Source organism: Arvicola amphibius, chromosome X (genome assembly GCF_903992535.2).
Source record: "Arvicola amphibius chromosome X, mArvAmp1.2, whole genome shotgun sequence".
Taxonomy (NCBI): Eukaryota; Metazoa; Chordata; class Mammalia; order Rodentia; family Cricetidae; genus Arvicola; species Arvicola amphibius.
In genome coordinates, this window is record NC_052065.1 from 121109611 (window position 1) to 121125025 (window position 15415).

General features: G+C 43.9%; 1 protein-coding gene across 1 annotated transcript; it reads left to right on the forward strand.

Moving 5' to 3' along the window:
* Positions 1-3196: 3196 nt before the first annotated feature.
* Vgll1 (vestigial like family member 1) lies at positions 3197-14428 on the forward strand. Its single transcript, XM_038315884.2, has 3 exons — positions 3197-3410; positions 13824-13894; positions 13976-14428. Exons 1-3 carry the CDS (start codon positions 3197-3199, stop codon positions 14426-14428), a joined length of 738 nt encoding a protein of 245 aa, XP_038171812.2.
* Positions 14429-15415: the final 987 nt, after the last annotated feature.

Here is a 15415-nt window from a genome sequence, read left to right on the forward strand (position 1 = left end):
TTTCACCTGGGTCAGACCATCCCTCTCTCATTGAAAGATGAGGCTCTCGAGTTTTTCATAGGGATGTTGTGCAATTTAGTTCTTCATAGGATTAAACCAAATGACAATTATCAGAATGTGTGTCCTTTTAGAATCAATTCACTCATTTTTTAAGTTGGGGTTCACTGTGTTACCCAGGTTTGTCTTGAACTCTTAAGCTCAAGTGGTCCTCTTGTTCTGATTTTCTCAGCATGCTGGAACCACATGAATACATTACAGCACCCAGAATAACTCTCTGGATTTAAATATTCATCAATTGCTGTTTCCAATGGAGTTAAGTATAGCCCAGAGAATTCCTTGCAGGCTGGATCCAGAGAAGTTGCTGAGTATATGTGTGCAGAGGAAAGAGGAACAGTGGTAGAATTTGTGGTCAATTCAAGGTCTCTACTAGCCTATAGTGTGAGCTCTCCACGTGGGCTGGGATGATGGCTGACTTTTCTCTGGTCCAGTCATTTGCCATGTGCTTTCTTAGTCTCTACCCAGCGAGATCAGAAATGCTATCCCAAGAATCTGGCCAGTTCTTTCTGTGTGGCTTCAGGGGAAATTGGCTAAGAGATTGCAATCTGTGTCAAGCCTGAGACAAGCAGGCGGGTGCTGGCAGGGTAGAGCTGAAAGGACTGTCCCTGCAGAGGTACTAAGCTGCACCTGCAGCAGCAGACAAGTTGGCGCCTTCAAGAAAAGCCCCAAAGGAGAATTCTGGGGGCTTCGCTTGCATCCCTTTAGGGAAGACATATGGTTGCCTTAGTGTCCTGGCTCACAGCCCTTTTAGGACTAGAGGTCCGCCCCATCCCCACATTTAATAGATGGAGACACTGAGGCTAGAACAGGGAGAGAGATGCTTCCACTTATCAGTTAGAATAGTCAGAAGTAGATAGAGGCTAGAGACCGAGAGACCTGAATTTGAATACCAGCTTTGCCACGATCTAACTTTATTTTGCCCTCTCTAACATCTACTTTGCTTATTTTAAAATGGGGGTAGTAATATCTGCTTCAAAGATCAAAACACCGGAGAAGATATACAGATAGCTTCCAGCACAAACAGGTGTTATTTATATAGGCTGTAGCTTTAAAATGCCACTGTCTCCACGTACTCGCTCCTTTATCCCTTTTTTTTTTTTTTGAATTGGCAACTCCAAGAATCTGAATATACATTGTAGGTTTATCGAGGAATAATTCACCTGCTGTGAAATAGATCTCAGTGTGCAATATTATGAGTTTTTACTGTTCTTATTGAGCTATACACGTATGATGAGTTTTGACAACTGTAGGAACCGCCACACGCATCAAGACAACGGTGAGACATGACCAAGCACATGGTGTTTCAGGGCCTATAATCCAATCTTGGGCGTCTGAAACCAGAGCAGTATACATCTGAGATTAGCCTGGGCTGCATAAAGAGACCTTGCTAGACACCTTTGGGTACTGGAGAAAAAGATAGGGGACACTGGCAATAGAGGTGAGGGTTCCTTCTTGCCCCTTCCTCTTCAGTTTCTGTGCCACAAGCATCCACTCTTCTGACATCCAGCACCATAGGTAATCCGTGCTTCTTTCATATAAATGAAACCATGGATGTGGTATTTTTGACTTGGTCTTTTCACTCAATATAATGAGATTTACCTGTGTTGTGTGTAGTGGTTGCTTACTCTACTTTTTTGCTAATAGTTCCTGGTAGGAGTACATCGCAGAAAATGCACTTTCCTGGTAATAGACTTATTTAATCAGTTCCCTTTGGGGGATATTGTACACACAACTATTACTGATGCTTATGTAGAAGCATTTGTGTGTGTATGGCTGGGGTAGAATGATCCCAAAGGAGAGCTGTTTAGAAAGGTTCCCCATTTAAGGACAGTTTTGGTCTACAAAGTGAGTTCTAGGACAGGCAAAAAACTATGCAGAGAAACACTGTCTTGAAAAGCAAAACAAAAGAAAACAATTTAGAGAGATCCCCTGCTTGTTGCCAGATTCCTTCCTAATGTCCCCAGCATAACTGAACCATAAAAGAACCATCTAAGACTAGCTGAGGAATTCACACTATTCAAATTCTTCTAAGAATAATACGAAGCCTAGAGGGATTTGCTATCCTCCACCTCCAGGTTATTCACTGAGGAAAACCTCAGGCCTTCTGCCTCCTAATCTTCTATGTTTTCCTTGCATTGTACTTCTAGGACATGAATGGCACTCAGCTACTGTTCACTGAGCTCCAAAACGTGCTCAGTCATCAAGAAATTTGTAAGAAAGTCTCCATGACACATAGGCTCTCGTAGACTAGACAGAGAGGCAATCTATTAAACCCTAGACACCTATGTTAAATTTACAAGATTGGATAGATTAAATATATCTTTAGCCAGAGTACACAGCAAGTCTGGTTGAGTTTAAAGGTAAAGAAGGAGTCCCGGGGACGCTTTTTGGTTCCGAATATGTGTGTATGAAGACTTTCAGGCTGGTGCTACCGTAATTGCTAATTTCGAAGATGGACAGGTTCTGTGCAGGACGGTCTCACGGGAGAGTCGGTGCGATTTACTCTCTTGCACACACATGGTATGGCTGGAAAGCAGTGCTGGTGAACAGTGTCTAGCCCACCCTGGATTGCTTGTCAAGCTCTCGAGGGGGCTCTGCTTGGGGGTGGTTCTGGACACCCTGGGCAGTCTAGAAGCTGGTTCTCGCTAGACTGTGGTAACTGACTTTGGCTCAAGCATCTGGGAGGAACATACTTCTATAGAAGACAAATCACTCTGTGATTTGGCCTCAATGCTGTGCCACATTTTCTCTCCTGGTGCGTGCCTACTCTGGCTGCTTCATAATCCCCTTTTATCAGAGAAGGCCACTATCAGTGAGTGCTTGGCCAAACTTTGCAGTGCTGTTTCCTGAACCCTCATATTGGGCATGTTGTTTATCAAGAACCCTGTGGTTTCTTGTAGGGTCCAATGAGGACCTGTACTTGTAGGAGCAAACTGTATATCCTTAAGAACGGGTAACATAGTCAAAGTACATTATGTATCCATATGAAAATGTCCTTCTGAAACTTCCAAGTGTCAGTCTACAAAAGAAAGAAAAGAGTGCCATTTACCCAAACTTTAGCTGAGCTACTCAGCAAAATAGGGCCATTGACATTTTTCTTTTGGTTCACAGTTATCTCCTGTGTTATCTTCCATTCACCATGGAGGAAAAAAAGAAGACTCGTGTCCGGATGCCCAAAAGCAGGCAAAAGCCAGTGAAGACCCAGTGGAATGCCCAGTGCGTCCTTCTCACCTACTTCCAAGGGGACATCAGCAGTGTGGTGGACGAGCACTTCGCCAGAGCTCTGAGCAAGCTCAAGAGGCCACAGGGATGGAGTTCCTCCAGACACAGTGAAAATGTGATTCTCAGGAATGGTGAGTGTTAGGAGGGAGGAGGCTTTCACCCAAAGACCAGCTCTTTGAGGTACTCCCTGATCTCGGCTTTCTGGGTGGCTAAGAAACATCATGGAGACCTTTAGGGTAAAATGGATAATGCTTAGTCGTATGCATTATGATAATGATTAGTCACCTAATCACTGCTTCCAAGACTGTATTAGTGCTGAGTTTCCTAGTCTGCATAGTGTTGAGAGCTCTGCCACTCCACTCGGTCCAGCTTTCAGGGCTATTATTACTACTGTCTGCCCGAGGGCAAGAACACCAAAGGACCCACGATAAGATAAAGGACAGCCCAGAGTCCTGCCAGCCAATAGTGGATCATCTAGCAAGCAAAGCCAGAGGGAGGCCCCGTGAGGAGTCTTGCCACATCTCTCTCCCACCTGTCACAGGTCAGGGGTGTCTATTGCTCAAGAGAGCCATGCCACAGTGTGTGATTAAATTGCTTGCTTGTGGGGGAAGCCATGGATCAGGGGTCGTGCTATGCTTTTCATAGACCTTAGGCACTTTTGCCTTCATGGGTCCCTTTAAATTGCAATTTATAATTGCATTTGTACAAAAATAATCTGGACCCAGACGATGCATTTTTTTCTGTATGTGGAATATCCGTTTCATGATCTTTTGGTTTTAGAGTAATGGTTTCTGGACTTCCGCAAGGGACTCTAGACATTGTGGCTCCTGCACCCGATGGGGTTGGGCAATGTGGCTCCTTTTATCTTCTCAACATGATCATGCGGCCTGAGGCCTTGCTGATGTTAGGAGCTCACTGTTTCTGTGACCAGGCCGGCGTGCTGTGGATGCCTTGTTTCATAGGCAGATGGATGGCCTCTAAGACGGGCGATTTATGCAAAGCAGACACGTGAAGCCCCTGACCATAAGCAAGGACATCTATTTGTAGACTCTGTCACCCTGCCTTTTTCCTTCTGGAGTACACAAGGCATCAGCGTGTATCTGATGTGCTGACCTTTGCAGAATCTGCGTCTTTCCTAGAACTTAATTTTCTAGGCAAGCGATATGATTTTCTCAGAGGATCTTGTGGGTCAGAACAATGTGGAAGAGATATGGTAGAGAATACTCAGTCTGGTGAGTGCTGTTTTCCAACTACTTCTCACGATGCCCGATTCATGGAAGCCACTCAGTAAACACTGCTTGGGTGACTGGAGCTGTGATTTGGAGGACAGCATAATGACACAGACTGGGCATGTTACAAGGAAAAGGGATTTGAGCTGGGGGTGGAGCTCAGTTGGTAGAGTACTTTTCTAGCATGCCTGGAGCCCTGGGTTTGAGCTTCAGCACCACAAAAACTGGGTGTGGTAGCACATCCTTACAATCTTAGCATGTGGAAGATGAAGACAGGAAGACCAGGAGTTCAAAATCATACTCTGCTATATAGGGAGTTCAAGGCCAGCCTAGGTACATGAGACCTTGTCTCAAAAAGGGAAAAGAAAAATACTTGTTTTGGCATAGAGTTCTGAGCCAAGGTCAAGGGCCCATTTCCACTATTGGTGACACAAGGCAGTGTGATGCAGTGTGTCACACAGCAAGGGACCAGGACACTATCTATATTACTGGCTTCTCTCCTTCTTGTCATAAAGCCACCTGTAGTTTAATCAGTCATTCAGTACTGATTCTGATGACATGATCGAATCCCTAATCATCTCCCTGTAATCACAGGGACCCCCCTACCCCTGTAATCACAATAAACTAACTATACTTGGTGCCTCTTAATACCTTACAAGAGAGGTTAAGATCCAATGGGAGCTTCAGACAAGACAAATCACATTGAGTCCTCAGACAAGGTCACCACAGAGAAGGGCTACTTTGTGACACGGAGCCTTAGATCCAGTGGGCCTGGTGCCAGGCAGCTCGACTACTCCCTGTGATCACAGGGCATGCCACTTTATCTGCCTGTACCTGCTCCCGTGATGCTAAACTGGACCCTTATCAAAGTACAAAAGGATGTCTTCAAGAAGTCGGTGAGATAATGGATACCAAGTGACAAGTCGCAAGGGCTGTGTTTGTGGGGGCTGTTTCGAATGATTATTATGGCTACAATGGCCTACATTCAAAGCATTAGGATCAGGGAACATCAAGTACAAAGCACGTTGTACGGTGCTTTGCTGGGTGACTGTTCTAGTGTTTTCTGGGATTTATCTCACCATATATAAATCTAGGGAGCTGCTGCCTATCAGTAGACCTTGGGCTTGGCCTTGTTTCTTAGTAAACCAGCTTCCTTGGGCCGGAAAGAGACGAGGGCTGTCTTCTTCACTTAGCTTCATGGATATTGCATTTTCCTCATGACAGGCTCACGGAGCCCTGACATGTTGTCTCATTTGGTTAGGGACTAGGCAAATATTTTATTGACTGACTGGACAACTGAAGAGAAGACTGTCTCCTTCCAGGTCTCTCTTATCATAGCTGGGAGTCAGGTTTCTCCTAGGCTTGGTTGCCTCAAGGAAGGGCCCCATGAAAAAAGTCTGGGCTGGTGGAGGTCCTCATTGGTGGTGTTATATGACACACAGGCAGCCTCAGACATGGTGAGAATTGATGAAGTGGCCTTTCATTGCTGACTGCTGCTTAGCATTCTCTTAACCCCTTCAGGCCAACCCCAGGCACCATGCAGCCAGGCAGAGAACAGGCCCCCATTCACAGGCACCCATAGAAGATTTTCCCACATTCTAAAGGCACTCTGTCAAGTCAGATATGCAAGGTCCAAACACAGAGACCTATATGGAAAGGCCACCAAGTTTCCTGGCTTCTTCCACTAAGTTCGAGTTATTTATTTCTTTTAATTATATGTGTATAATATACAATGGTTGTACTTTGGGAAAGAACATAGCGGAAGAGATCTTAGAGGTATCTCCTCTTTTAGAGGATGCTGGGGACTTCAGAGTCAGTATCTGGGAAAGCTTCGATAGTTGTTATTTCTCGAGGCAGGGTATGGTCCTGCTGCTCAGGGGTCTTGTCTTAACGTGTTTTTCCTGTCCCCTTCCTCCTAGTCCTAGTCCCAAGAGCATTCTTAGACCTGGGAACATGCTCAAAGCCTACGAAGAGAAGGTTAGGGGTGCTGACTTGAGCCTGTGCAGGTCCTCTGGAGTCATCCTCAAAGGCTTCCTATCTGCTGCCATTCGTGGGATGGGAAAGAAATACCATGCTTCTCATCCATGGAGAATAGTTATGTATGATATAGTCCTGCTACCTGCTTGTGGTCCCTTGAGTGCTGTCAGCACGGTGCCTTCCTTTCCAGTAAGAAAAAGGACCCATGTGTCCCTAGTCTCTGTGAGGAGCCAGATACCACAAGAAATAACTGCATTTGCTCCATTCCTCAAAATCGACCACAGCTTAGACAATGTAAAGATGAGCAAAGCTAGCTGAGTGCAGTGCACATACCTGTAACCCCAGCACTTGGGAGACTAAAGTAGGGTGATTGCAAGTTTGAGGCCAGTGTAGGATATGTGGGGGGAGTTTGCTTAAAATAATAATACTAATAAAATACTAGCAAATCAAATCTATGGTGCTTACCTTTAGGAGTGGTGGCAGTAACTAGGAGGGCACACATATACATATATACGTATATACACATATATGCATATATGTGTATACGTGAATATGTATATATGTGTATTATGTGGGATTCCCCTCTGTATGCTATGAATATGTTTTATTACAATTGGTTAATAAAGAAGCTGCTTTGGCCTATGGCAAGGCAGAATATAGCCAGGCTGGAAGGGATATATAGAGAGAGAATAGGCAGAGTCAGAGAGACGCCATGTAGCTGCTGAAGGAGAAAGATGCCCAGAATTCTTACCAGTAAGCCACAGCCTCATGCTGATATATAGATTAATAGAAATGGGTTAATTCAAGATGTAAGAGCTAGCTAGAAATACACCTGAGTCATTGGCCAAACAATGTTGTAATTAATATAGTTTCTGTGTGATTATTCAGGTGTGAGCAGTTGGAAAATGAATGAGTGGCCTCGGTTACATGTGTATGTTTATGTATATATACGTATGTATATATATCATGACTATCATATGAAAGCCTTTTGCTGGAATCTGTTATATGGCTTATCTTACTGCATCTTCACACCAACCCTATTGATTACTGTGCCCGTATTTCTGGTGAGAAAACCGAGATGCATCGTCCAATCACCTGTCTAGAATCTTGCCACAAAGGCAGGACTCCCTGTGTAGTGCTGTTGGCCACTTAGCCTGAAGATACAAACCTACATTCTGCATCCAAACTCTTAGAGAAAGTAACCTGTATGTCTAGCAAAGAAAGACTATGAAAAAGAGGATAGGACTGAGAAGGACTCCTTGGTGTCCCAGAATAGGACTGTATCTCTAAGATGATTCTTCAAGTTTCATGTGATTCCGTCATTAGTTAGTTCAAAGAGCATGTATTTTGCTCTTGAGTGAATAAAATATGGAGGGACTTGTGTCACCAGCCACGTGGACAAAAAGCACAGTCAACATGTACAGACTATGCAGGCCAAAAATTGGACTTTCCTGCTCCAAGGTATGTGTGCTTGTGTATGTTCGTGTGTGTGTGTGTGTGTGTATGTGTTTCAAACAGAGTACCACATGGGCTTATAATGCACTAGTATTAAAAGCAGAGAAAGAGGAAAAAAGAAAGGGGAGGGAAAGGAGATGGAGAGCAGATGAGAGAGGTAGGAGAAAGGCCATCATCCAGTTATATATTTATCTTCACAGCTGTGATTCATAGTTTGGTTATTTACAGATCAAGTCATTTTTTGTTTTTGGATTTAAAAATCGCTTAGCTGGATGCAGTGAGGCTTGCCTGTAGTCCTAGATACTCAGGAAGCTGAGGCAGGAGGATTGTTTGAGACCAGTTCAGAGTCAGTCTTGAAAGAATAGTTAAACTGTCTCAAAAAAACAGATTTTTTTTGTGTGTAGCTTTGGATCCTGTACTGGAACTCACTCTGTAGACCAGGCTGGCCTTGAACTCAGAGATTCATCTGCCTCTGCCTCCCGAGTGCTTGGATTAAAGGTGTACATCACCACTGCCCAGCAAAAAACAGAATTTTTTAACCTTCAAATAGTATATTCATTTTTGAAAATTTTGAAACCACAAATGCACACACCTCAATTTTTACACAAAGCCAATTTGCATATAAATAGGTTATAATCTATTTTTATTTAACAATAGCAGAATGATACATCTTTGTGCCATTGTTACATATTGTATAACACTGTTTTATAGCTTGAGAGTATAATGTTTTAGATATACCACATTTACTAATTTTATAACTTCTAGATTATTAGTAATCTTTCAGTATATTATTAACAACTTTAAGCATCCTTGAAGCTAAAATTTTGCTTTTATCTTTGATTATATCCTCAAGATAAACTGTTGTTGATGGAATGACCAAGGCTATAGTTTTCTTACACATTGTGTCCCCAGTAAAGTTTCAGTGTGCTGATGTGAGAAGCTGTGAGATCTTTTTAATTGGCAGCATGGGAGGGAAGAATGGATGGAGGGTAGGGGAGTGGGGAGGGGAGCATGAGGGATTGAGTAGATCAAACCGGATATAGTCCAGAGAGGGAGAACAAGGAAAGAGATACCTTGAAAGAGTGAGCCATTGTGGGATTAGCGAGAAACCAGGCACTAGGAAAACTCCCAGGAAACCACAAGAATGACGCCAGCTAACAATCTAAGCAATAGTGGAGAGGGTGCCTAAACTGTCCTTCCCCTGTAATCAGATTGATGATTACCTTAATTGTCATCATAGAACCTTCATCCAGTAACTGATGGAAGCAGATACAGAGATCCAGAGCTAAGCACTGGGTCAAGCTCTCAGAGTCAAGTCCAAGAGAGGGAGCGATAGTATGAGCAAAGGGGCCAAGACCATGATGGGGATACCCACAGAAACACCTTACCTGAGCTAGTGGGAGCTCACTGACCCTGGCCTGACAACTGCAGAACCAGCCTAAGACCAAATTAGGCCCTCTGAATGTGGGTGACAGTTGTGTGGCATGGGCAGTCTGTGGAGCCACTAGCAGAGGAACCCGTATTTATCCTTACTGCATGAACGGGCTCTTTGGAGCCCATTCCCTAAGGAGAGATACCTTGCTCAGCTTAGATACATGGGGGAGGGCTTGGTCCTGCCTCAAGTGATGTGACAGACTTTGTTGACTCCCTATGGGTGGCCTCACCCTCTCTGAGGAATGGATGGGGGGATGGAGTAGAAAGAAGTTGGAGGAGTGGGAGGACTGGAGGGGGAGAGGGAACTGGTATTGTTATGTAAAATAAGATTGTTTTAAAAATAAAAATAAAAAGAGGTGGGTTGCTCCTCTAAGAGACTCTGTGTTAGTTCTCAATTACCGAGACAGTGAGCTATTATACAAGAGTGAACTTGACCGCTGAGGTGTTAGCTGGCTTCCTATCTCCCCATGTAATCAGTCTTGTACACACTTCTGTAATGAGCCCGTTCACTAGGCTGTCTTCACTAGTGCTTGTGTTTGAATAATCTGTCTTCCTCCGAAACTATTAGCTAAATAAACCCAGTCTCAGCACCTTGTAAAGGCAAACAGAGTAAAATACTCAGCCAAGAGTTTTACTAATTGTAGAGATTGTGAGTGTGTTTGTGTATATCTATCTATCTATCTATCTATCTATCTATCATCTTTATATATATATATATGTGTATACACACATATATGTATTTGTGTGTGTGTGTATATATATATATATATGTATATGCTTTTATAATGTTACAAAGTGACAAGTTACCTGCTCACCTTAAAACAGAAAGGTTCAACTAAGATTTATGAGTAGTGTGTGTGTGTGTGTGTGTGTGTGTGTGTGTGTGTGTGTGTGCGCGCACACGTGTACGCATGCACACATTTGTGAGCATACACACGTGTTTGCCATGCGGTATGTGTATTCAAATGCTCTAAAGTTTGTATTTGAATATATGTGTGTGTGCATTCATTGGAATATGTAGCCAGGACCTGCTATGTGCCAGGCATGGTGAGAATTCCCGGGGATATGATGGTGGAGAGGAGAAATGAGCTAACTCCATTCATACTGGGTAATGGGAAAGAGCATTAGTGAGTGAATGAGAGAGTGACTGATAAAATTACTTAACTACTGCTGTAAAGAAAACAAGCAGGTTGGTGCCCCCAGAGAGTAAGGGAATCCTCTCTAGCCTGGAGATTCCTGTTTCTAAGAGGATGATGGTAGAGTTTGTGTGTCTAGAGAGTAGTCCAGAATAGAAGGTCTGGGCTCTCATCCAAGCATGGAGGTGGGACCATTCCCCCGATTTGAGTGCAAACTTTATAGTACAACAAAGGCCTTCTTGAAGGTTCTGGGGTTTCCAAAGTGTGCATGGGAGGGAATGGTGGTATCTCTGGCTGTTCTTATGAGGAGGGAGGAGTGGCTACCACTTTAGCTTAAATAGTGAGAAGGAGAGAGCAGAACTTTCTGACTTTCTGGATATTCCTGGTCTTCAGACCGACCAGCCTCAGGAATTCTAGAGTCTTGGGTGGAACTACGAGATGGGCCTAGATGCTTAGGGCTGGAGTATATTGTGTGGAAGTCATCTATATTCTCACTCAAGTAAAAATTCCTATCTACCTCAAGTGGCTCTGAATCCAAGCCTTCAAATGCTCTCCGCCCATTCGTGTCATTTGGATTTGAGAAAGTATCAGTCACCACTTGGGGTCTCTTGCACATGCATCCAGAAGAAATTAAGAGGAGGCACTTGGGGAAGACAGTCACTGCAGCAGCAACCTTGAGAAAGTCCAAGGAATGGTTTAAGGTGTCACCCTATGCCCACAGAGGAGATGGGCATTGCTACAGGAATAGATGCCCAAGAACTCTGAGAAAGAGTAGCCCACCCAATGACGGGTCTCCACTCAATGGGCCACAAGCATTCAAACCAGATCTAGAAAAGTAGGTCCCTCAGACCACTCACAATATTGGGGTGCTATGACTTCAAGATTGAAATCCCTTGTGCACTTTTACATTCTTCCATGTAAACTGCACTGTGGTGCCCCCAGTGACTACACGGGCCTTTGGACAATGGACAATGGTACTGCCTAACTCCCCTTAACTAGAAACTGAAACAGTTAAGAGAAGCGTTGGAAACCTTCTGTGGCCCTGTTTTCCGTATCCCAGACATTCAGTGAGCACCCGAGGCATATGTATGAGATCTGTAAAGCCATCCAGACGGAAACTGCCCTGTTGTCAGAGGCCAGGCTTTGTTTCTAATTTGTGCTTAGGACATGCAGTACTCCCATTAAATATGAAGCATAGACGTTGATTATACGAAATCAGCTTAATCATTCTGTTCTAAGGTACACAGTGCCCTGAGTTCTAGTAGCTAGAAATACCAACTTTCAAAAGTAATATTTACCCCTGGGACTATATGGCAATGTATTTCCCTGTCTTTTATTTTATTAGAGGAGCCTACTCTGACCATTGCTTGATGGGAGGCATGTGGGATGCTGAGCAGAATGCCTGTGTCATATGTGATCTGGCTTCTTTTACGTTTGCCATTCATATAACAGGCAAAGCTACCATGGTGGGTAGGGATACTCCAGCAGCACTGTGCTGGCCTCTAAGATGGTTTTTTTCATTTTTTTTTACAAAATCCATTCAAACTAAATGTTGAGGAGAGCTGAAAGAGGTGCTCGCGGAGAGAAAGGGAAGCAGTGTCTCAGACAGATTCGCTTTTGCCATTCCAGTCACGCTCCCCTCCCTGCCCACTCCTCCATTATCTTAGGTAGATGAGAGGCTCCAGGATTCAAGCTCACCTGACAGAACATCCTTCTCCACTCTCGCCTGAGTGGATGCTGAGAATGGGAAAACATTCATTCATGGTCTGAGCTATGGTAGACATTTGAGATCTCAGAGTCGGCTATGTCCTAGGTGCAATTGGGATAGGAACCCAAGGAGATTCCATCCCTGTTAGTCAGTCCACGTGACCTTGACAAGGGGAAGTAGGGTCACCTGTTGACTCCAACCATTCTGCTGTTGCAGAGTGAGGATGAAGCAACTGCTTTCCTATCCAGCGTTCACTGTTCTTGCTTAGTTTCCTACCAGCCCATTACGCTTAGCTACCATGGCCCAGTTTCTTACCATTTTCAAGCCTAAGATTGGGTTCAGACCAAGACAGGTAAGAACTAATTGCTTTATACAGTTCTGTGGAGTCCTCCCATCTGCCGTATTTAAAGTACCAGCTCTACAAGAGGGCGAACCAATAGCAGCAGCGAAACAAAAACTTCATTACAGAAGACTTCTTATGGAGCCAATGTTCACGCGGGTGCAAAGATGCAGGTACAAAGTTGTTCACTGAGATGTGGGTAACATAATTGAGAAATGGAAACAACTAACGGTGCTCTCCACAAAGGGAACCTTTGTTAGTCTATTACTGACTTGTGGTAGAACAGTACACAGCCATTTATAAACTAGTGTTTGTATTAGCAGTAAGGTAATCTTTCAAATAATTTGATACCATAAAAAGACTTCTTTAGTAAAAAAGAACTAAAATCCAACTTTTTCCTTAAGCAAAAGAAAATGGTCCTGATGAAAAACGAAACAAATCAGAACAGAACAAAACCGCTGTGCCTCTGTGTCACGCCCTGAAATGGGATGCCCTTCCATTTTAGCTTGTTCTAAATCATATTGTATCTTTCTGCAAGCATTCTGGATCTAGTCAAAAAAAGAGAGAGAGAAACAAATGTTTAATGTTTTTGCCTTAATTTTTCTGGGCTTAAGCTTGTGCATAAATCTTGTGGAAGGAAATGATGGCATTAAAATTAGTAACTTGAAAAAGGCCCATGTTTGCCTCCATTCATTGCTGTGGGAGGATGTTTGTTTTGTTTGTTTCTCGAGACTGCATCTGCTGTAGCCCAGAGTGCTCTTAGATTCGTTGTATAGCCCAGGCTGGCCTTAAACTCAAGCCAATCCTCCTGCCTCATTCTCCTGAGCATGAAATTATAAGCATGTGCCACTATGTTCAATGATAGTCATGGTATTTTAACGAAGCAAAACCAGTCTGAAAAAGAATATAAACAAATCTAGAGGTGGCAGTAGCTACTTATGGACACTGTGGTTAGTGTGGGTTTTTTAAAAACATTTTCTGCTTACTTTAAGTCAAAAATATACTATGGGGCTAGAGAGATTGCTCAGTGGGTAAAACCTCTTGCCGAGAAAGTGTGATGACTTCAGCTCAATCCCTTGAGCCCATCAGTGAAGGAAAGAAGTGACTCCTGAAAGTTATTGTCTGGCCTCCTGGACTTATATACACACCTCTCTCAACAAAATAATAACAATAAATTATATATTTATGTATACTATGTATAGTAAATTACTTCTATTTTGAACATTTGGAGAAAATACTTAACATATTATCTGAATCTTTTCCAGATAGCAGCATGCCCCCGAATCAGTGGAGTCTCACATCTTCCGGGACAAAGCCACGGCCAGAAGCATTTCTTGCAAATGGCGCCAGCAGCAGCAGCAGCAGCAGCAGCAGCAGCAGCAGCAGCAGCAGCAGCAGCAGCAGCAGCAGCAGCAGCAGTAGCAGCAGCAGCAGCAGCAGCAGCAGCTTGGATGAATGTGGTCCTAAGGCTCTAGATCAGAATCCGCTGCCTGTTCCCAAGACCCCCTCTGCACATCCTCAAGAGATGTGGCATTTTTACTCCCTAGCGAGGCCAGATTTCCTAGAGCCTGCCTACTTTCGTGTGTTTCCCGACAGGCATCTGGCTCCAGTGGTCTACCCTGACGGGAGACGCGGGTCCTTCCTACATTTACTCCAGCAGGATAGATACCTAAACCGTCCTCTGGAACCTGCCGCCAGGGAGAACTGCAACCCCGCCAATATAGCTGGAAGCTTGGGCCTGCACGGGAACCTGCATCCCAACTCAGATCACTGTAAGGAAATGCTCACAGATACATGCAAGATCATTGTGGTTGGCAGTGAGTTGGCAGGGCATAAGGGACTAAGACAAATACCGCCACTCTGGACATAGATGAGGCTGCCGTCAAGAGGCGTGATTTTACTTAAAACTTGCATATGTTTTCACTAGGCCACATTGACACACACAGTTTATGGGCTAAAGGAGACAGTCAGACAGGCAGGCTTGGCCTGAAATAATCTCCCCAGTCTGTTGCCTTGGCTTTGTCCTGGAAAAAATGATGGGCTTATGCCTAAAATCATAGAGTCTCATATTTACCTCCACTCCACTGAATAATCTATTTGCAAAACAGAGCTCTATTGACGTACCTACAGGCTCTTAACTCTGTTCTCCAAACAGGTGGACAACTTGCAATGATGCCAGACTCCTGGGCAAAAACAAGGGCAATCTATACCAACCATCTGCTCCACACATTAAAATTCAGAGCAGCTGAAGAGGCCGCCCCATAGCTGACTGCAGATACAACAGTATCTGGCTGCCTGTGACTCCCTCCTGCACCCTGGGCTCCCACTCACTTTCCTTTGGGTTTCTGTGCCCTTATCATTTCTTCTCTCCCTGTACAAAAACCAAATTGAATCTAGATGTAAAAAACTCACCAGAGAACAGGAGTCCCTTTGTTGCTGCTGTTTTTTTTTTTTTTTTTTTTTTTTGGAAGAAAAAGAATGGGGGAGAATTACGTGCATGACACTTTCACCGAAATAGTGATGCACTCTGCCAGAAGATTTGCCTTTCTTGTGAAATTCTTGATAGATATAAGATATACCATACTCTTTCATGAAGCCAAGGCTGCATCCTCTAGCATCCTGTAGCCTGGGTGAATTATTTTCTTCCACAACTTTCTTATCCATACATATCTGTGGTTTCACACCCGAATGAAACCACTGGATGTTCTCCTTGCTGTGAATAAGCATACAGTCCACAAAAGGCCAATTCAGCATCGCCCACAAAGTCTGACACTATGTCCCATGCTAAAAACAAATTTCCCATTAAAATGGGACCCCACTATTTCCCTAGTTTGATTAGCTATATAGAGAGAAAAGA